Consider the following 20,518-nt stretch of genomic DNA (forward strand, 5'->3'; position numbering starts at 1 on the left):
CTTGTTAGAAGAGCAATGGAAGGCTTCTTTTAACAAATGTTGAAGTTTACACTAGAGGAATAAATGAGATATTATCGTTCTAGGCAGATTAAAATTGAAATAAGAACTGATATTAAACCGTCCCCTTTTACGCGGGCTCTCCATTTTTATTTCGTCAACTTTGAGTATACACTTTACGATACGTGGATGTTTTGATCGATCAATCCTGGGCCGATAGTCTGTCGAATTGTCACGTCGCCGCCATTCCAAAACGGTATTCCAGTGAATCCTAAGGGCGGCACACCTACCATATTTTGTGCAGCATTAGCCCTAGCCAAAGCTAGCCAGAAAAATGGTTTGGCCATGATTTGCTATGTTTCGTGGGACAGAATTTAAATTTAGCATCAATTGTCAGATTTTGTTAAAGTAGTACACTTACTTGAATAGCGATAAAGCCAATTAATAATATTAAAAGCGTCTTATGCATCTTTCAGGAGGTTAAGGCTGGGAATGATACTTTGAACAAGATATTTCTCCATTTATACTGAAAATTTTACTAACTTTGACAATTATTCATGGAAATCAGACGTGCAACAATATTCTTGACTAAAATAACCTGGAGTGTCGTTATTCTGAATAATATTAAAAAGAAAAACAGATATTGTCTCGTAAGTTAGGTATTTAAAAATAAACATAAATTTGTCAGTCATATGTGAATGAAGTTTTAAATTGGTCCATGATAATACGTGTTTTCATTGTGTTAAAAGAAGCCAAAAATAAAAGCATCAAAATACTAACTAAAATTTGCATTGTTATCGCGTCATATTTTGGATACAATACCATAACTAAATCTGAGGTGAATCATCAGTACCGTACGAGCAGAAAAACTATTCGTAATGGAGCTCTACGCAGATCTCAGCCCCTTCATTACAATTGCACTTTGTCATAGTCCGATCTGATACAAAGATATATTATCAGAGAAGGCAGCCCTGAGCCTTATTAGTCCAGATTCTTGTGTAAGAAAAGAATGTACAGAAAAAGTCGATTTTCGAAAAAGAAATTTTGATCCACATCTTTTGATTCTCAATGATATATGATAACTGAAAAACTTGACAAACGTAAAGCGAGCGGATTGACACAAAGGACTGGACTTTATATATTGAACTAAAGTAGAAAAGACGTGTAAAAATGAGTATTGAGTCAGAACGATCACAACTTTCATTTTGATGTAAAAAAAAAATTAGACATAAGCAGCCTGAACTGCAAATACTGGACTGTATAGGATTGGCTATTGTACCTTGACTCAATATATCCTAAGCTCCAACACTAGATAAAACATCATTCTACGAGTCATTCCAATCAGCATTTTGGATTTTTAATTATCAAAAGAATTATCAGGAATAGGCCCTCTACTCTAGGGCCTGGAGTGACCACTACCTATATGGTTCATGTTTGAGTAAAGCACGTCGACCAGATCGGAAGATATTTATTTAACTAAGTTTCAATTCTTCCAATTTTTCATGCCATCTTTACCATCTTTTCTCAGAGAAAGACCCTAGAGTGGCCACTATCATTAGGGTTAGAAAACTAATAGAAAACTGTCTGCAAAATTATAGGCTGAGTTATATTGTAATATGAAGTAAGTGGACAACATGGATAAGAGAAAGAAAAGGCTACGAACGTTTTGTGTCTTTAAATCATATTTTCTTTTAATTTAGATTTATTTACAAAGAGTAAATTTAAGCTATACAATGGTTTTTTATAATAAAAAAATGTATCCGTATATAGTAGTGGATCTGTACAATAATGCTAATTATATATATTTACAAATACCTCGGTAAGTTTCATCTATGAACTTATGTTTGATTATTTTCATTTAGATTTTTTTTTTTTTTTTTGAAATGTGTAAATAACTAACAGATGGGTAACAATAATCGAGCGTTGCTCGTCAAAATTTAGTGTAGCATTTCAAATGCGTATCCAGTAACTATGATGATTTTTTGTGGTTATTATAAAAATGGTTTTAAAAATGTTTTTAATAGCTAATATGACTGGCTTTTCGCGATTATTTAAAATTTGTATGTCGAAATTTTTGGAAAATGAGACGATAAATTTTTGTAAATCCAAAACGAACCAACGCTCGAATATATTTTACCCATGCTCTAATGCTCTAATTTTAAATTTGTGAAGTATATTGCGTAATTGATTAATTTTTCTGTCTGTCTTATCCTCATAAGTTCAAAAACTTAAAATAAATCGCAAAAATAAAGTTCCCAGAAAATTTGAATTTAAAAAATTAAACAATTTGATTCATAACACGTCATAATTAGCAATCGTAACAAAACGGTAGGCATGGACAAAACACCAAGCATAGTAGTAGAATATTGTCTAATTCAAGTAGAACAGTTTTCACTCTAATCGCATGACTTTGAAACTGTGTAAGAATATGAAATTGCATGATACATTGCCGTGCCTTGCTACTCTACTTTCTATTACTATCCTTTGTGATTTGGCATGGGTTATAACAATACTGCTGCGGGTCAATATTGTCAATATTCTCTTCAAATGTGAAACTTAGAAGGTTTTTTTCCTGTTATTAAATTGGTGATTGTAGTAAATAACCACTTCAACAAACCACTTAACACAAAATTTATGCTTTAAAAGTAATAAATTTAAGTAAAATGAAAGCAAAAATAAAAATGATCGATTTTGGTTTTTGACAATTGAATTTCAATTGTCAAGAACCAGACTCGATCATTTTATATTGCTTTTACCTTATACTGTACAACAACATTTTAGAATTTTTTAAAATTGGATCAACTAAGGAACGGCTCCTATAATCGTCCTATTTTTCATAATCGAGTAAGGTGTCCACGATTCTACCACCTGTCTTTGCAGTGTTTACGGAATGTATGTACTTAGAGAACTGCTTTTATCAATGTTAATGTTAAATAACGCCTAGAGAACCAAATTTTAACTGATCGACAGACCGAAAGTGTAATCGAAGTATAAATTTATCAAATCTTTTACATTTTTTGTCGAAAGTATTTTTACGTGTTACGGCATGTTTCATTTTCATTTACATTGCCTAATCACGTAAAGCATTGTACTAACGAGGTTCCAAGTTGTGTATTTGACAAGTGGGGAATACACCCTTCGGATCGGGCTGTAACACCCCACTTATCAAATACACAACTTGGAACCTCGGAAGTAATATACTATTACCAGGTTGAATCTTTTGCTTCATTATATTGGCTTATTAGCTGTAGCATTTACGTTGCTGTGCAAGACATTTGCCCGAGGCCCACACTAGTTTTCACTGTTGTTGTCATTGTCGCAACATTCCATTGCGAGTGTCGCTACTTTAGAATGAAAAGAAAACCTCATCTGGACTCATCTGTTACAGACAATAACGACGAAAATGAAGGATGACCACCGGTTAATATGGTCTTATATGGTGAAATGAATCCACAACAAATGATGGAAAATACTTTTTATCAAACACTAGGCGCTGAACAAATAAAGTAACAGATTTAACGAATAACGAATCGAGATTTATCGAGCTGTGTAATAGATTAAATTTATAATAAGGGACAATATAACAACAACGGGGGATAGAATCTTTCACAATTGTTCAACGATATGACTCCGTTTTTTTAAGAACTTAGTTGGAAAAATGGAATCTACCCAAAATGAAGGCAGTGAAAAATCGAATATTTTGCAATAAATTTATATCTCAAATTGACAAACAAGCGCCTAGATATTTGTTTATAATTTATTTGGCTGCCATGAAATATTTGTCGGCTGTCGGCTACCGTTTAGTGACGACTCTAAGTGACTTTTGTATCCAGGACTTATTTTATACAAATGAATCGAATTGAATAAATTTCTAGACTTTCTAGAACCTCAAAATCAAACATAGTCAAAAACACTCAAAAATTAACAATTTTCATAATTTTTATCAGACACCAGTCATAGAATTAGTCCACGAATCACCGTATTACTGTAATACTATTACACAATGTCTTCGATTTTCCTTATTTCTCAAATTGTACAAACCCAAAGAATCTAGCATATGGTAGGATATTAGTTATGTCAAATCGAGTAATAGTGTAAAAATGCAAAATTGGATAAATTGCATGGTACACTGTCGTAATTTATTACTCTGATTGAAATAAGCAGTATTCTTCTACTGTGCTAGGTGCTTCGACAAACCACTTTGCTCATATTTATCAATTAACTTATTTAATGTTCCAAAATATTTTTTCAATCAATCGTTCTAGGGACGCATAAATGAATATTCTGGATAGTTTAACTGTATATTTGATTGCAATCTCTTAAGATCAAGACTGAGGCTATGTATAAAAGTTGTAAGCATAAAATTATCGATCAAATTTTATTGATTAATCATAGTTGAACACATTACAATGGATTTTCATTTTGAATTTTTTAAATTTAATTTTCTTTTAATAATATATAGTAACTGCCAGTGGTTGTGGCTATAATCTTGGGATAAACGGAATTGTAATGTCAAAATGAATCAAAGTGTGTGGATGATTTAGTCATTTTGTTTGGAAATATTAATTGACACAAAACAAGTGCTGCGATACAATATTTTTAGCAGAATGAAAAATCGGCTCAGTCAATCGAATAATATTCTAATCCGACCGATTTTCACTTCATTTTTTATTATTTTACCTTTCGTGCAATCGAACTAACATTTTTCGGATTGGTTTGTATACAAAATTTCATAATTTATTGGTGTGGGAGGATGTAATCTCTAGATACTTTCGATTTCCATTGGTGGTACATAAATACAAAAGAGATGACAAAATGAAAATTAATTTTACAGAAGAACAAACGGAAAACTTATCATATTTATATCCAAATAGAATTCCATACATAAAATTCACTAAATAACTACAATGTGGCCAATATTCTGGTAAAACCTATACTAGCCGACAGCACCGTTTGACCGACACCCCATACCATTGCATAAACCGGTGACATTTGTAAACTAGACATCCGATGGACGAATGCAATTGTTGCACTGCTTAAAAAGCCACTAGTCACGGGCGACACAACGCCCATCACCAGAATGAGTATCGAAAAGAATCTACCAAATTTATGTTTCCTTAACGTAATGAATGCAAATAGTGCTGCTATTGTATGGACGAATATGGATGAAAATAGTGCCCATAAAAAGACATGGTACCACATCTCGGAAAATTCTATCAACAAATGGCCAAGTCGTAGTCCCATCACATCGCCCACGGTATCGAATTCGGTTTTCAGGACGCTGGTAGACATTTTTGCTAGCTGCACACCGACAAATTGTTGTTTGTTGTTTTGTTTGGCTAATTCACTTTCTCGGCACTGAATCGATGAAATTTGAAATTTGTTTGTTGTTTTTAAGCGTCGCCTCGATTCTTATGAATATTTAATCGATCCTCAGTGTTTGGTTTTTCTTTTCCTTTTTTTTGTATATATCAAAATATGGGTTTTGTGTTTATCGGTTGGACATCACTAGACGGTGGTTTGATGTGACGCCACCAATAACGTTCGATTTGAATGTATTGGACAGTTTTCATAGCTGGATCTGAAAGTAGTTTTAGTATAATTTTTTTTTATTATTTATTCATTCTACATTGAAAACATTGAAGGCTCAGAGCCTGTACATGTTTACTTTTAAATCATTTAAATGCTACTTTCAATCAACTAAAATTAAATCCATCATAAATCAATCAATTACACAGAAAAATAAAACGAAAAAAACAAACAAAAATTAAATCAATTATATCGAAAAAACTAAGAAATTAGTTAAACAAAAGAAGAAGAAAAAAACAATATCTAAATCAAATGAATCAAATTAAAATTAAAACTAGAAATTCGTTTAAATATAAAAACAGCAAAAAAAAGCAAAAAAAAAAAATATCTAACCAAAGCAGAACAGCGTCTAAGTACAGGAAACGACGTAGTTGTACTTGCACCAACTAAAGACATAGTCAAGAGATGACTTGAAAATACCGAGCAGATGACTTTTCAGAGCGCGCTTGAACGCTGTCACGCTATTTTAATCACGTAATGCCGATGGTAAACTGTTAAAGAAACAGAAACCACGGACTTCTATTGCCTGCCGTCCAAAGCCGGTTCGGGAAAACGAAGGATGAAGGAGACCCCTTCCTCTCGTCGAGTGGTCATGGATGTCACCATTCGTTCTCACTTCAACATCATGCTTCATCAGGTCGTTCTTCAAAGAAAAAACTAGCATCGCTGTCTGAAGGGCATTGAAATGATGGATTGGTAGAATCGATCCATTGAAATAGCCTTTGACAGAATCTCTGTATTTACTCAATTTACTAATTGGTGCCATTATAACGCATGAAACACATAATTTTGAATTGAATAATGAAAATTGCGCATTTTTCACCTCTATCTAATCATTCAAAGTTTATTCAGGGTTTGCAAATTCAACTGAAAAATTTTATGAAATCTAAAAATAGAACCAAGGTAAAGTTGAAGCAGTGACAAAACATCGTTTCAATGAAATCAGCCTTCGTGTCGTGTTGATGCATGATAAGATTTCTGACTCGACACTGTCGTCCCTTAGAAGTCTTTGAGAGTGCTGTTTCCATATAAATTTCACGGGAATTTTATGGAAGTGAGTTTTGAGACCAGCTAGACAAAAAGAACATGTCTTTAGGTACTTTACAGTAAATGCGACTTGGACAACCCGTTTTTTTTTGCCTTTTATGTGTTTGACTTAACTATATGACTTATAACGTGGTGATTTTCGCAATTTCTCATAATCAATTTCTCACATAAAATAAATTTGACTTGTATGTGAGCGACGATGAACATTTTGTGTTGACTACCATTTTCAGTCAATACGTAAGTTCATCATTACTTTCTAAAGACGACAGGTAAAAAATCAAGTTTATCAGACTTATCATCGTCTTTTCTATCATTTGGCATTAAGGGTGAAAATTTCACAACTAGGTGTGTCACTAGTGTCACAATACCAAAAAAACATTATTCGCCGCGTTGCATACAACATTTTTCGCAATATAAGCAACGAAACTTTCACTTTTCGTCTCTGACTTGTGAAAGATGAGTCCTTTTGCAGGTAAAGACCGAAGGAAGTGTGAGTTATATGAGCAAGTCAGCCGTCCCAAACTGACTATTAATTATTGCCAATTTTTGTATCTACTTCGCTTCATACAAAACGCTTCAAAAGATGCTGGAGTTAATAACGAACAATGTAAAAAAACCAAAAGTTTCATGCTTTGTTTTACGAGTCGGTTTAATTGAGATGTACTTGGTTCTGTTCCTTAACATTTAAAATAGGACACCGAAATATGAAACAATCAGAAGGCCTGTCTTCTAATAGGACGCGTCTATAAACCTTCATAACAGACCTATGGATAAGATCTGTTCGTTGGACTAAGTGGAGAAAAGAAAATCATCTAAGAAGCAGTAACTGCCAAACTAAGAAGTATTGCGGATATAGCTTTTAATTCAAGATGAATGAATACTTTGGTGCTAAACAATGTTGCAGACTGATTGATCGCAGTTCAAATTTAAATATTAAAATTGTGTTTAACATCTGGATGTCAGCCAATGCTTTTCAGTGAATAATTCGATTGCATCACAAAATTATCTATTTGTCAAACGGTAGCGATTTAAGGGCTTTACAAAGAAATTCCGGAAATTAATTGGAAACTATAAAATGATTCGGAAGACGGCAGAGATTATTTCAGAATAATTGATTATTATGAAAGACTCCAATGACAACTAAGTATTATCAATATTGTGTTTGTTTAAAGAGAAAAACGGAATGATGAATCAGATGAATCATAATAAATCATTTTATTGTCGCTGCATCGAAATGTTGTTGAACTTGATGTAATGCTACAACTACATCATTTGTCATTGATTACATGGCACTGATTGAAGCTAAATTGTTGCCGCTTTGCTTATAAACGACGAAATAGACAACCAGAATACTTTATGTGCAACAAAAAAGTGACTTACATTCGACGTTGTTTTGGTGTATCACCCATTCACAAAACATTTATGTCTAACATAACAACAGCAACTTGTAATTGAAAACAATATTTTTTGCCATTACATACAACACAAGCTGATCACAGTCAATCACATTATTGTTTTTAACAACAAATTTTAATGGAAAATTACGGAAATATTTTGTCCACTAAACGCAAAAACCAATCACAATTTTTTTTTGTTTTTATTAATTTGACATTGACACTTAACAGTTAGTGTTTTTCACGCTACGAATGCTAGGAACGCTAGGAATGATGTGAGCAGCATGAACAGTGAAATTCTTATGAGCAGCATATTAAAGTATGAGCAGAAATATTGCATGGATTCATTAAATCCAGTTGCAATTCTTTTTATAGTTGCAGACGTGCCTGACTGAGATTGAGAATCTATGCGAACTCTGCAGTTTGCTTTAATGATCTAAAAAAAAGGGTTCTGTCCATCATTTTATGATTAGAAAACAGCATCCCATGCAACCCTAACCCTGAGAAAATTTTGCGGCTCTGGCTATCACATTTCCTGAGTGTTTGTAATCAGTGTCAAAGCGACAGCATTCATCATCCGTATGTATCCGTATTAAATACTACCGTCTATCGAGCGACATTTAAAGCAACGCTTTTTCTTCAAAGAAATAGGTAAATTCAACTGTAATTTTTGGCTTCTAGCGTTACCGGAACTGATGCAGACATTTTTCAAATGACCTGGCATCTGACTGTTGTTAATAATTCTCTTTAGTTTCAGCAGTCAACTCGGAAACATCAATATGGACGAAGATGAATATGCGTCGGACAGCGATCAAAGTGACGAAGACTATTGTCCCGACGATCGCCAGACTGAAAATCTAAGCGAGGTCGATTCCGATGACGATGTGGACGATGCAGAGACAAACGGCAAAGATTCCAGTAAAACAAAGCCATCGAAAAAGAGCAACAAAACGAAAAATGAAACAAAGAAGCAGACGGATGATAAGGTCGAAAATGCCGAAAGTGAAACAGTCGCTGAAGATGCAGAAGACGATAAATCCAGAGCAGATGCACTTTGGGCGGATTTTCTGAGTGGCACAGATCCATTGCCTACTAAAAAGCCAGAGCAGAAAAAAGCTGTAGCCGTCGAGGAGACAACAGTTCGTGATAATAATATAAAGCCAGAGCCGGTAAAAGAACCGCCAAAAAAGTTGGTTACCCAAATATTTGATTTTGCCGGTGAGAAGGTGGAAATTACAAAGGAAATTGAAGAGACCACAACTTCCACAACCAACGAAAAAGCGGACGGTAAATCGAGTGGACCGAGTAATGGTGCTGGACGACGCCCGCCGACTGGAGGTTTGAAACGGGCTGGCGGTGGCATTGGATCAGTATTAGGACACTTAACAAAGAAGAATAAAATTAGCGTGTTGGATAAGTCAAAACATGATTGGGATTCGTTTAAGCGTAACGAAGGAATCGATGAGCAGCTGCAAACACATAACCGAGGAAGAGATGGTTATTTAGATCGTCAAGACTTTTTGGATCGTACCGATGTCCGACAATTTGAAATAGAGAAGAGTATTAGACTGTCTAAGAGAAATAACCGTTAATTATTAAAGGAAAACTTTGGAAAAATTAGTTTGGTTTTCTCGATTTCATGTTATTCGCTAAGACCCAGAATCCGGGCCAGGGAAACGGAAAGGTGTCTTCATTAGAAATTATGGTTGGCTCTTCTATCAAATTTTGAGCGATCGGTATGCCATTTAGCTTCACTCTAATCATCGTTGGTAAACTTTAAAATCCTCTGGATCCTCTCAATAAATTAGAATGATGTTGAATACTTGGCTCAAAATAATAAGAAAAAATCGAGAAAAAGGTAACTCTCATGACCAATGTCTTTTTTAGCAAAGTTTATCGTATGAGGATGCTCTCACCACTGGCAACGGTGTTTATTACATAGACAAGCATCCGAATTAAATTGGGTTATGGGTGTGGTCCTGTTTAGTAATCAAGAACTGAAAATCGATGACCAACAGTTGAACCTCAATAGAATTTTCTATATTGGTCTTATGCAGTGGTGTGACAATACACGGCCTTACCTGACATATCAGTTCATGTTCCTGTTTTTGCGGTGTCGTTCTAAGATATATTTAAATGTCTTCGTGAGGGTATTTCCTTGCTGAGGTTCCTGGGTTTCGATAGTCATGACGGTTCAGTTGAAAGAAATATTAGTCAGTGCCAACCAATAGCACCATAACAGCAGTGTCAGCGATGTCTTCGGTACGAGATATTAACAGCATATGGCGGTTATGTGGTGGAATAATTGCTAACATTGAAAGATAGAGCTCAAATATTGTAGACAATTATCGGTGTCTCAGTATTTTTAGCGTCTTCAAGTTGTCCAAGGGCATCAGTACGGTTTCAGTACAAGCCAGAGTAAATCATCGGTGCTACCATTTAAAGTCTTCAATGTCAATCGTCAAAAACACTTCCTGCTTCCTCTCCAAACGAAACTTCCCCGCACTAATTTTCAATTTTTGTTTATTTTCTTATGGAAATACGCAAAATAACGAGTAATAATATTGTGCCATATACGTGTGTAAACATAAAACTTAAGGATCCATAAGTGCACCGTTCATTTTCGAATCGGTGCTCTTGATAATATTCAAAATATTCACTTTATTCGAGTTGGGATCATTATCCTCGATTTCATCTAAAGTCAACTCAAATTCCATATTTGTATTGGTGCCGCGACAGGAATCCAAATGGGACGTATAGGTCAGAACCGAATCGAATAGTTGTTTACACTTTGCGCATAGGTAGGCCCTGTAAAAAATTTGGATTACGGTAAAATAGTCAGATTAAATGTGGGGCGGGACGAACCCTAGACTTATTTATATGTATGAGCCTCCGATAGGCCTGGTTGTTGTGCGTAAATGACATACAAATAGGAATAATAAAATTAAAAAACGTACACCGAATCTCGTGGCTTTGTGTGCGTCTGCATGTGCTTGTTCAAATTGACTAGTTGGGTGTACGCTTTGGAGCAAATTTCACACACGAATGGACGCAAACCACTGTGTATCATTTCGTGTTTGGTCAAATTCACTTTTTGAGTGAACGCTTTGTCACATGTGGAACACTTGAAGGGTTTCGTTTCTAAACAAGATGGAAAAGAAATGTAATTTGCCGATGGGGGATCATTGCGTGAGAGCGATTTACACAAAATACACTTACTAGCATGAGTCAGTTGATGCTTGTCGACGTTCGATTTTTGTGTAAAGCGCTTATCGCAAATCGAACATGCGAAAGGTCGTTCACCTGAAAAATTAGGAAAAATTGTTTTAACGATAGAAAGACGGTCAGTGCATAGGCTTCACGAATTACTGGAACTATCAGCGCAGGTATCTCAACTTCAAATGTTAGTTAATTCCATACACTGGCCTCTATGTGACCATTTTGTATCGGAAGACACAAAACACCGTACTTATTTTACACTTACCAGAATGGGTGAACAAATGGCGTTGTAGGTTCGTCAACTGCGTGAACTCCTTCTGGCAAACATCACACGCAAATCGCTTATCTCCAGAATGCAATTTCATATGAGTGTGCAGACTGCTCTGCGACGAAAATACGCGATTGCACGACTGACATTGATATTTCTTTTCGGACTGATGCGATATCAATCGATGGGCAATCAACTCTTGTTTGGTTTTGAAAAACTTTCGATAACAAAAAAAAATTGTTAATTTTGCTTACGAGATTGTTTTGATTTTTTTTTCTGTTTACCCGATGACAATCGCTGCATTGCATGTTGGTGGCATCTTGTCCATCTTCGTCGTAATTATGTATTTCAGATTTGGTTGCAACTGGATGCTCCTCCTCAACTGATTCCAGTTCAATTTCCTCTTGCTTTAAAATGGAAAATTTTGAGTAAAAAATGTTGATACAACAATGCCGGTACCACTGACCACTTCAAAATACATTTTCTTCTTCTTGAAAATGCTGTAATTTCTCCTGTTTAGTTCTTCTTATGGTCTATTTCAAGAAAGTGTTTGACATTTAATGCCATTAATGTCTCCTCAACGGGTACAATGCGCGCCATCAGCAACAATTCTAAACGTCAGCCGATGCCGTTGGAATTTTCGTTAGAACAAAACATTGACAGCAGGTGAAAAAGCTTTACATTACCATTTGTAGCTTCACGAGACCAGGGTTCCTTAACGTTAAAACTTTATCATAAAAGTTTCACTTCGTACCGTTTCGAAATAGAACTTTTGCTTTTTCGGTACAGTTCATAACGAAATCGGTGTAACGAAAAATTATTTCGGTATGGTTTAACGTTATAAAGAGAAACGAAATTTTTTCCGGTATAGCGTAACGTTACAAAGAGAAACGAAATATTTTCCGGTGTGGCTTAACGTTACGAAGTAAAACCAAATTTTTTCCGGTATGCCTTAACGTTACGAAGTAAAACGAATTTATTTGCGGTATGGCTTAACGTTACAAAGAGAAACGAAATCGTTTTTGGAAAGATTGTAACGTTACAGAAATAAAAAAGAATTAGTGTCAAAAAAGTTGCGGTTTCCGGAGCTGTAAACAATAAAAATACCAAAATTTCATGATAAATGCTCCGTTTTATACTTCAAAATTCAATAAAAAAAACATTTACGATAGAAAATATTCGTATAAACCTCCCTTTAGACCAGGCTATTACTGTAATTTACTCTAATTTTCAAGATAGTGTATTGGAACAGTTAATTGTCTTAACGTTATTTCATTTATCGAAAAATATTCCGTATCATGGTAACGTTACGGAATGTAACGGAAAGAATTTCGTTTTCTTTTAACGTTACGATATGTACCGGAAAAATTTACGTTTTCTTGTAACGTTACGAGATGTACCGGAAAAATTTTCGTTTTCTTGTAACGTTACGAGATGTACCGAAAAACATTTCGTTAGCAAAAACCGTTTTAGATTGTGTAACTGTAACAAATGTACCATTAAATTTTTCGTTATGATAATAACGTTACATTTGAATCGTTTTTGTAACGTTACGTCCACGTAACAAAAAATAACGTTAAAAATAACGTTATGCCGGAACCCTGCACGAGACTTTTACAACAGCGAAAACTCCATCTGTTTTCTATTGCTTCAACGAACTGTGTAAACGGAGAGCAAATCAGTGTAAGTGCGAGGCCACCTTAAGGCTGGTTTTCCACTTAGAAAAAACCACTCCGTTTTGCCTCCGTTCAGCTAAACCACTCCTCTTTCCTATTGCTTAATAGTGTAGTCGAAAACGCAATTTTCAGTACAAACGTTTACAAGAGTTTTCTGCTTAGATTTCACCCAAAAATACTTCTAAAAGTATTCTAACAAGAAGAGACAGGAAGCTATAGCAAAAATACAAATTTCTCTTCTTACTAGGACACATTTGGGAGTTTCTTTGGATGAGATTTAAGCAGAAGACTCTTGTAAACATTTTGCGTTATCGACTAGACTATAAAGAGAAAACTGAGAAAAAACGGAGTGTTTTTTTTTTCTTATGGAAATCAAGACTACATCTATAAATTGAAAGCGACAAATCAATAGATCTGATCCAAGTGCAGTTTACGTTTGACGTTTGACATTTTGATGTTGCACTTGGAACAGACCTATTGACCGAGTGCGAGTAACTGTAAATCCGAACACTGAAAATATTGAAATTTTTGAGATTCCGTTTAATTCTGTGTTTTTTCCGGATCTTCAAAAACGTTTAATTTAATAGATTTCCAATGTATAAAAGGTGAAATTATGATTGTTTCTTGTATTGCGTAAGTGTTTAACACGTAAAGTCGTCAAGTCAAAGCGTAAGTGTTTGCTCATTATTTTACAAGAAAACCATTCAAACATTTGTTTCTATTTTCAAACATGAACAAAGTGCCTGCTCATTTTCACTGCACATATGTTGAGGTTAGGGTTCTCTGTGGATGATTTTTGACATTTCGAATAACCTTGGACTTGATCTATAGAGTATAGAGTGTTTAAGTTAGAGAGATGGCGAAATGACAACCTATTGTTCCATCTCGGGGTCTGCTGTCAGATTCTTTTGTATTATCGATGACAGCAGACCCCGAGTTGATTTTCCATCTAGCTCTACTTAAACACCGTATATGAAGAGAATGTCAAAAAACACACATATTTTCGGGTCTCTATAGGTGATTTTTGACATTTCGACTAACCTTGGACTTGATCTATAGCGAAACCAATTGTATTATTTTCTTTTTTCGTGGTACACATATAGAGTGCGAACGAAGAGAAAGACTTTAAATTTCGATTTATTTCCGTTGACATTTTATTGAATTTACGACCTAATCAGGTGTGTGCCACATCTCATTTGTCCCTATTTGTTAACAATTTATTCCTGTAACGATGTAAGTGGGCCTCTGTTTTGGCCCTTTAAACACAATTAGGCATACAACATAACTAGCCACCTTACATAAAAGACTTTCTGTTAATAGATACTATCTTTCGTGTTTGCAGCAATATCTCACCCGGTCAACTTAACTATTTTTACTCTGTACACACATGCTTCAGTGTGTGTAGTGTCTTCTGAAAACTTTGAGTGACCGGAATTATTTTTTTCTTGTGAAATAATCAAGATCTACTGCATTACAATGAGTGTTACGATAGAGCAACAACGACAACGGGTGGAACAGGAGATGACCAGAAATGTTGATGAGTTGGATAAATCATTCTTACGAAAAGCGCAGGTAGATAAGCAGTTTCAATGTTATACAGTATTGTTTGAGGTTATGCCCGAAAACAGCAGTGAGAAACTGCAGGGTTGATCAAAATTCGAAGCTTTAAGTTTAACGGCTGAAATATCAGTTTGGGGGGTTTGGGGCTGATGGATCTATTACACCTTAGATTCTTCTTATTAACCGCTTAACCGTTAAATTTTGTCAACTCTTATTTCCGTCGACTCTGTTCTTCGAACCGATTCAAAGTTGACACTACTTCCAGGCTGATATGCACTTCTGCGCTGCCAGATGCTGTGAAGACCAAACATCCAGTATTGACTCTGTACAGGGATGTGTAGATCGATGCTCGGTACCGCTCAACAAAGCTCAACGCTACGTACACTCGGAATTGGAAGGATTTCAAGGTCGCCTGCAACGATGTGTTATGGTAATTTTCATACCGAAAATTCCTTTTCTTTTCGAATGACAATTTTCCCTTTCTACATTTCAGCAATGTAATGATGATATTAAAAATCAGATGCCTCCATCACCATCAGAATCCGAAGTGACCAAATATACCGCCCAGTTCGAACGATGTGCTATCAAATGTATGAACTTATCCATTGATAAAACTTGATCCGATTTTCATGTCAAATTCAAATTTATTTCCTTTAGGTGTGGACAAGCATGTAGACTTGATTCCAAATTTATTCAAAACAATGAAAACTGTGCTGAAGAAGGGTACTGCCAATTTACCGGATGCTTAGTCGGATGCAGTAGTTGTATTATACACGTGTAGAAGTTTGAGTTTATTAAACAATAGATTTATCGATACGAAGAGCAATTTTGTTTAGTTCGTTGGACTTGATTTGTTATGACGTGGAACAAAGTTGCCTTTTTGCCCTGTTAAACCAGGCTCAGACTGGGCCAATCCGAGGGGGAAACTACTTCGAAAAACGCAGTGCAATGATTTCGTGTAAGTCTGATGATTTTCAAGCAATGACTTTGACTTTACGTGTATTTGTACAGTGACTTTTCTGGGTCCTGTACCACTTTCCCCTCGCCCCAAATAGCCAGATGCACTTTTTAACTCTTAACGCCTTCACGACTATAGAAAAGAAAATTTTATTTTAAATTTATGCCGGAAGCGCTACCCAAATCGTCTTTGAGTAGCCAATTCGGGTCTGTGTTAAGACAGAAGGATAACTTACGTTATTGATTCCGAGTTCTTCTATTTCTGAGAAAACGGCATTGAAGAAAGATCAAAACTTTGGTAAGTTCTTCAACGCACTTCTTAGTAACTGACAGGACTCAGGCAAAATATATTCTCCATGATCACCCAAGCCTGAGATTTAAAAAAATTCTTCTCACTGTCTACCTCTCTCTGAATTGGCAATACGCATATCAATCTATCGAATCTGGTCTACTTTGTGCTTGATTTCGGAAAAGCTTTCACTTTCAACCCAAACAATGAATATTTAACCAAATGAGGTTTCAAGTAATGTAAAATTTTCCATTTTCCACGGTCGAAACTAACGAAATTTTTGTGTGAGAGTCATACGGCTTCCATAGATTAATTTGATAGTCTTTTCCTTTTCTCTCCTATTTGTTGTTCAATGAAATGCAAAAGTACGAAAACAAGTGAATTTAGACCTTCTAGCTTTCAGAGTAAATATTTATTATCTCTCAAGGTACTCTGACCCCTGTTGTACGTTCCAAATGTACGTACAACATACAGTTGCTAATCTGAAATTACTGTTTTTTGTCCAAATTGTTTTTTTTTTTTTTTTGTAAACCATCCTCAAAGAAACAAACAACATAAGGTTTCTGCAGAATTTTTCATAATTGCTTATTGACGAAACATTGGAATTCTTTGTCATAGACAAAAACAGCATCGTCGTCATCGCTATATTTGGTGTTTTCAAAAGATTATAAGGTTTCCCCTTGTATTGCTTGTATACCGCATCAGAGCAGAAATGTAAGAAAATATAGTATATCATCCTGACACTAACTTAATACCTTCGGATGATTGCGTTTATTGTCTTATCACTACAAATATTATTCTGATACTGAGAGATATTGCACTTTATAATTGAATATAGAGATTTTTCTTCAAGGCAACGAAAATATATTCTTAGTGCAACATGTCAATCAAAATAATCATAAGAACCTCGTCGCATTTTAAAACAATTTCTATGATAATGTTATGTATACGAAGAGCTCAATTGATTAAATAAATTTATTTTGCTAAATAAATTGTGCATTCAACAGGACAGAACTGTATCAGTATCTATGGCTGCAAGTCGGAAATGGCAGAGAAAAAATGTGTTACTTTACCGGACCGGCACCGTTTTCTATTTACTTAAGGTATAAATAAAGTGAACAAAGTATATTATGAACATCAAAAATGCTCATTTTGACGATTAGGAAGTTATGCAGCTGTAGCGAGCCGAAGGTGTATTTAAAATACTAGACCTGACAGGACCTTTGGGATTACTAAAGCGGCAGTAGCATTGTTCCTATCATTCCATCACTCCTCACGGTCCATCATCTTCTGCGTTCTGTAACTTCATTATTTTGAGGGACTATACAGGAATGTTGTTTGTCCAAAATAAGTGAAGAAGAAAAACAAGCATGTTAGGACTATTATCAACAATCAGTTGGGATGAAAGCTCGTTGAAGTTATGTCAATAAACAAACAAATAAATCATTTCCCTTTCAAAAATAATTATTTGCAACACAAAACCACATTCACTAGCATCCCTTTATTACTCAGTATTCTTGTACCTATAACATACATACTATATATTTACATGTATAGTTATAGTTCATACATCATACATTAACGAAAAACGGCATGCAAACACTTTTTTCGGTACAAAATGTTTTTTTTATTTTCCTTGAAACTCGCTAGACTTTGCCATGTTGATTTTGTATACGCCTCTACGGCGGTGACGGTACCATCGTTTATCATCCGTTTTAGCGAATGCCAACTCTAAAACCGTTGTATTGGTTGGGGACTAAACTATTGCTTAGTGTCCGATAGGTTCTTAATCCTAATGTTTGGACTAGACTTTATTTATTTATTTATTTTTCAAGTTAGTATTTGCGTTGTGATAAGATATTATTATTATTATTATTTCGTATGGAGTTTACATAAATGAATACCAAAAAACTTTAACAGTAAAAAAACTAGATTCAAAGGCGAATCTCTTAGTCCAACAATCAAATTAGAAAAAAACACAAAATTCGACCATCATAAATCGATATCCATGAGTTGAAGCCACCGCACCGCTGCAGGCTGCAGGGGTAACTTCATGAATTTGCTGAAGACCGCCATTAAAGCTCCTCAAGACGCAATCATTTACTATGTGGTTTGTTGTCTGTGGTACGTCACTGCAATCACAATTCGGTGAACTGTTCGCGTTCCACTTGAAGAGCATACTAGCGCTGCGACCATGACCAGTTCTGAGACGGTTTAAACGGCACCAAATTGGTCGTGGCTGATCCATGCCCTTAACCTTAGTCGTTGGGTCAGCAATGATGTGTTGGTTTCGCAAATTTTCATTACTCCACGATTCTCGCCACTTTTCAGTCTGGTCGTAGGCGAAATTTGCGGTGTGGAAAAACTGTTCTTTCCAAATTGGATCTCTATTTTTCAGCCTCGAAAACGACGGGGCGTCGACCAGATCTCTGTGAACAGGAAGGCATGGGTGTTCCGAAATTTTCGTCAATTCCTGAACCAAAGCATTATCACGGCGAATGTTCGACGGAGTGATGTTTGCTAAAACTGGAAGCCATGGGAGCAGGGCTGATTTTAATGTGCCGGTGACTGTACGAAGGCAGGCGTTCAGTTGAGCATCGACTTTACTGACATGGGAGCTCCGCAACCAAACTGGACAACAATATTCAGCCGTCGAATAAACAAGATAAAACAGATATGTAATACAACGTGTCATGCAAATAAAAGGTACCAAATTAAGAGAAATAGTAGGTTATCCGAGCACTTCAGCCGTGGTACGAGCTAACAAATTATTTTCAGTGTATTGCAGTGGATTTTACCGCACGAGCGAGGTAAAGGGTCTTCTCTAGTGGCAGAATAGACATATTACCTCCCTCCCTCTTAAAGTAAAGTTCTGTAATTTTGGTCCCGTGTCATGAAACTTCACATGACGACTTTCGCTAGTTGTTAATCGACAACATTACAATTTCCTTCGCTCAGCAGACAGTTCTCGCATTTGACAATTTAAATTTAAAAAAAGGTGCCAGCCCAAGACTACTAAATTCGTAAACTTACATAATTCGCACCATTTCTTAAATTCACCTCTTCCACGACTCAAATGTAACATCTGTACATGCAATGGAACATACCAAAATTATTTTAAGGTACACAGATAAAAATATAGACCTAGATCTAAATCATTTTGGGATTACCAGTGCGCGACCGAATCTTTTTTAGAATTTAAATTTAATCCCCTCAGGGATTACTTGAACTTATCCCCAAGTAAGTAATCCCTAGAGGAATTAAATTTTGATCTTTTAGGCCCTGACGTTCGACGCTTATTTACTATGAAAATGAAAATCTCGTGTTAATCCGATCAAAATGTTATTTGTAGTGCAATGAAAAAATATTCCAATCCCTTCTTCTTTTACTTAAGAAATAAAAATAAAAAAAACTTTATTTTAGGATATGGTTATGTTATAATTTTTATCTAAACGTCTGATATGAGAAGAACCTTTTTTGTGAATCTGGAATGAGAAATGTTTTTATTAATTTGAACCCGGGCCCTCCTGCATTTCAGTCTACGATCATACCACCGCACCGCTGCAATTTCTTCTTAATCCCAACATGGCTTATTGTGAACCGTTGTTTCAAAGAAACTAATTCCTCATGGGATTAAAATGCACATTGCCAGATAGCAAGATCGTCGATTCAAACCACACTATTTTTTCATGATTTTCATTTTTATTTTCTTCTGTAGTTTTCTTAGCATTTTTTTATAAAGTATGTTACCATTTAAATTCAAACATGTCTGTTTTCCCATAGTAATGTGGAATATTTCACAGCTCAAAGTGGCCTTCCTGCAATTTCTATATCTGTACTATCTTTGTAATGTCTACATTGATTTGATGATTTATTCAAATTGGCAGTATCTCTAAAAACCGACTTAAAATTTTTATTTTTAGCCCGATATCGCAAGGCAGAATAAAGCATCGGTAGTCCCTTTGAAACATTTTAAGGCCAAATTAATATCCGTTTCAATTCAATTAATTTTTCTAACATAACCGTGTATTGTTCGTAAACAGATGAACCAAATAAAATGTCCAACTTAAAAAAAAACACAAAAGTGTGATTTCAAGACAATCAAATTATAGACTGAAAATTCTGAGCAGCAGTATCGTCGTTCAATCCCCAGTCCTACTTTTAATCCCTGAAGGAATTACATTTTTTAAATTTCTAGCGAAGATAAATCTAATCCCGAAAGAATTACTTTTTGAAAGTAATCCCCTCGGAGCTAAAAATTGTAATTCCATATTTTTATCTGTTTACTAACGTTAACAGTTCTCAAAATTTCAAAAGGTTGAAATCTTCACATTTCGTGTGAGTAGCAATCTTGGCAATTAAAACTAATATTGAACTGATTATAATTTTACCAGATACATGACCGGATAACTAATCTGTATATCAAACATTTTGGCATACTTCCCTAAAAGCAACGCACTTCAAGCAAAAGTGCTTCAAGTTACACCTTCCAAACTGCTTTGTATGAAAAAAAAATTAAAAT

At 35.2% G+C, this 20,518-nt stretch overlaps 4 protein-coding genes and 3 long non-coding RNA genes across 8 annotated transcripts; 3 read left to right on the forward strand and 4 right to left on the reverse strand.

The window, feature by feature from the left end:
• Window positions 1–115: 115 nt before the first annotated feature.
• LOC119079871 lies at window positions 116–576 on the reverse strand. The gene is made up of 2 exons (XR_005088244.1): window positions 419–576; window positions 116–350 (listed from the first exon to the last, which is right to left on the reverse strand). It is a non-coding gene; the product is annotated as an uncharacterized LOC119079871 (long non-coding RNA).
• Window positions 577–4,708: 4,132 nt separating this feature from the next.
• On the reverse strand, window positions 4,709–5,578 carry LOC119081152 (transmembrane protein 170A). Its single transcript, XM_037189905.1, has one exon. It carries the CDS (start codon window positions 5,287–5,289, stop codon window positions 4,900–4,902), a length of 390 nt encoding a protein of 129 aa, XP_037045800.1. The 5' UTR covers window positions 5,290–5,578; the 3' UTR covers window positions 4,709–4,899.
• A 2,951-nt stretch (window positions 5,579–8,529) lies between these two features.
• On the forward strand, window positions 8,530–9,636 carry LOC119079879 (craniofacial development protein 1). Its single transcript, XM_037187962.1, has 2 exons — window positions 8,530–8,678; window positions 8,779–9,636. The coding sequence occupies exon 2, from the start codon at window positions 8,807–8,809 to the stop codon at window positions 9,617–9,619; it is 813 nt and encodes a 270-aa protein (XP_037043857.1). The 5' UTR covers window positions 8,530–8,678; window positions 8,779–8,806; the 3' UTR covers window positions 9,620–9,636.
• An 897-nt stretch (window positions 9,637–10,533) lies between these two features.
• On the reverse strand, window positions 10,534–12,134 carry LOC119079880 (gastrula zinc finger protein XlCGF7.1-like). Of its 2 annotated transcripts, none has more exons than XR_005088247.1 (6): window positions 11,981–12,134; window positions 11,799–11,921; window positions 11,512–11,731; window positions 11,247–11,330; window positions 10,893–11,168; window positions 10,534–10,835 (listed from the first exon to the last, which is right to left on the reverse strand). XR_005088247.1 is itself a non-coding variant. In XM_037187963.1 (6 exons), exons 1-6 carry the CDS (start codon window positions 11,993–11,995, stop codon window positions 10,622–10,624), a joined length of 840 nt encoding a protein of 279 aa, XP_037043858.1. In that variant the 5' UTR covers window positions 11,996–12,134; the 3' UTR covers window positions 10,534–10,621. The 2 variants fall into 2 exon arrangements, 1 of the variants encoding a protein (XP_037043858.1); XM_037187963.1 differs by having other exon boundaries at window positions 10,985–11,168.
• Window positions 12,135–13,719: 1,585 nt separating this feature from the next.
• On the forward strand, window positions 13,720–14,025 carry LOC119079881. Its single transcript, XR_005088248.1, has 2 exons — window positions 13,720–13,823; window positions 13,859–14,025. It is a non-coding gene; the product is annotated as an uncharacterized LOC119079881 (long non-coding RNA).
• Window positions 14,026–14,566: 541 nt separating this feature from the next.
• Window positions 14,567–15,572, forward strand: LOC119079882 (protein FAM136A-like). The gene is made up of 4 exons (XM_037187964.1): window positions 14,567–14,762; window positions 15,016–15,180; window positions 15,244–15,340; window positions 15,408–15,572. Exons 1-4 carry the CDS (start codon window positions 14,667–14,669, stop codon window positions 15,497–15,499), a joined length of 450 nt encoding a protein of 149 aa, XP_037043859.1. The 5' UTR covers window positions 14,567–14,666; the 3' UTR covers window positions 15,500–15,572.
• A 23-nt stretch (window positions 15,573–15,595) lies between these two features.
• LOC119079883 lies at window positions 15,596–16,798 on the reverse strand. The gene is made up of 3 exons (XR_005088249.1): window positions 16,752–16,798; window positions 15,944–16,077; window positions 15,596–15,840 (listed from the first exon to the last, which is right to left on the reverse strand). It is a non-coding gene; the product is annotated as an uncharacterized LOC119079883 (long non-coding RNA).
• Between the last annotated feature and the right edge of the window lie 3,720 nt (window positions 16,799–20,518).

The sequence above is a fragment of the Bradysia coprophila genome, unplaced genomic scaffold (genome assembly GCF_014529535.1).
Source record: "Bradysia coprophila strain Holo2 unplaced genomic scaffold, BU_Bcop_v1 contig_350, whole genome shotgun sequence".
NCBI lineage: Eukaryota > Metazoa > Arthropoda > Insecta > Diptera > Sciaridae > Bradysia > Bradysia coprophila.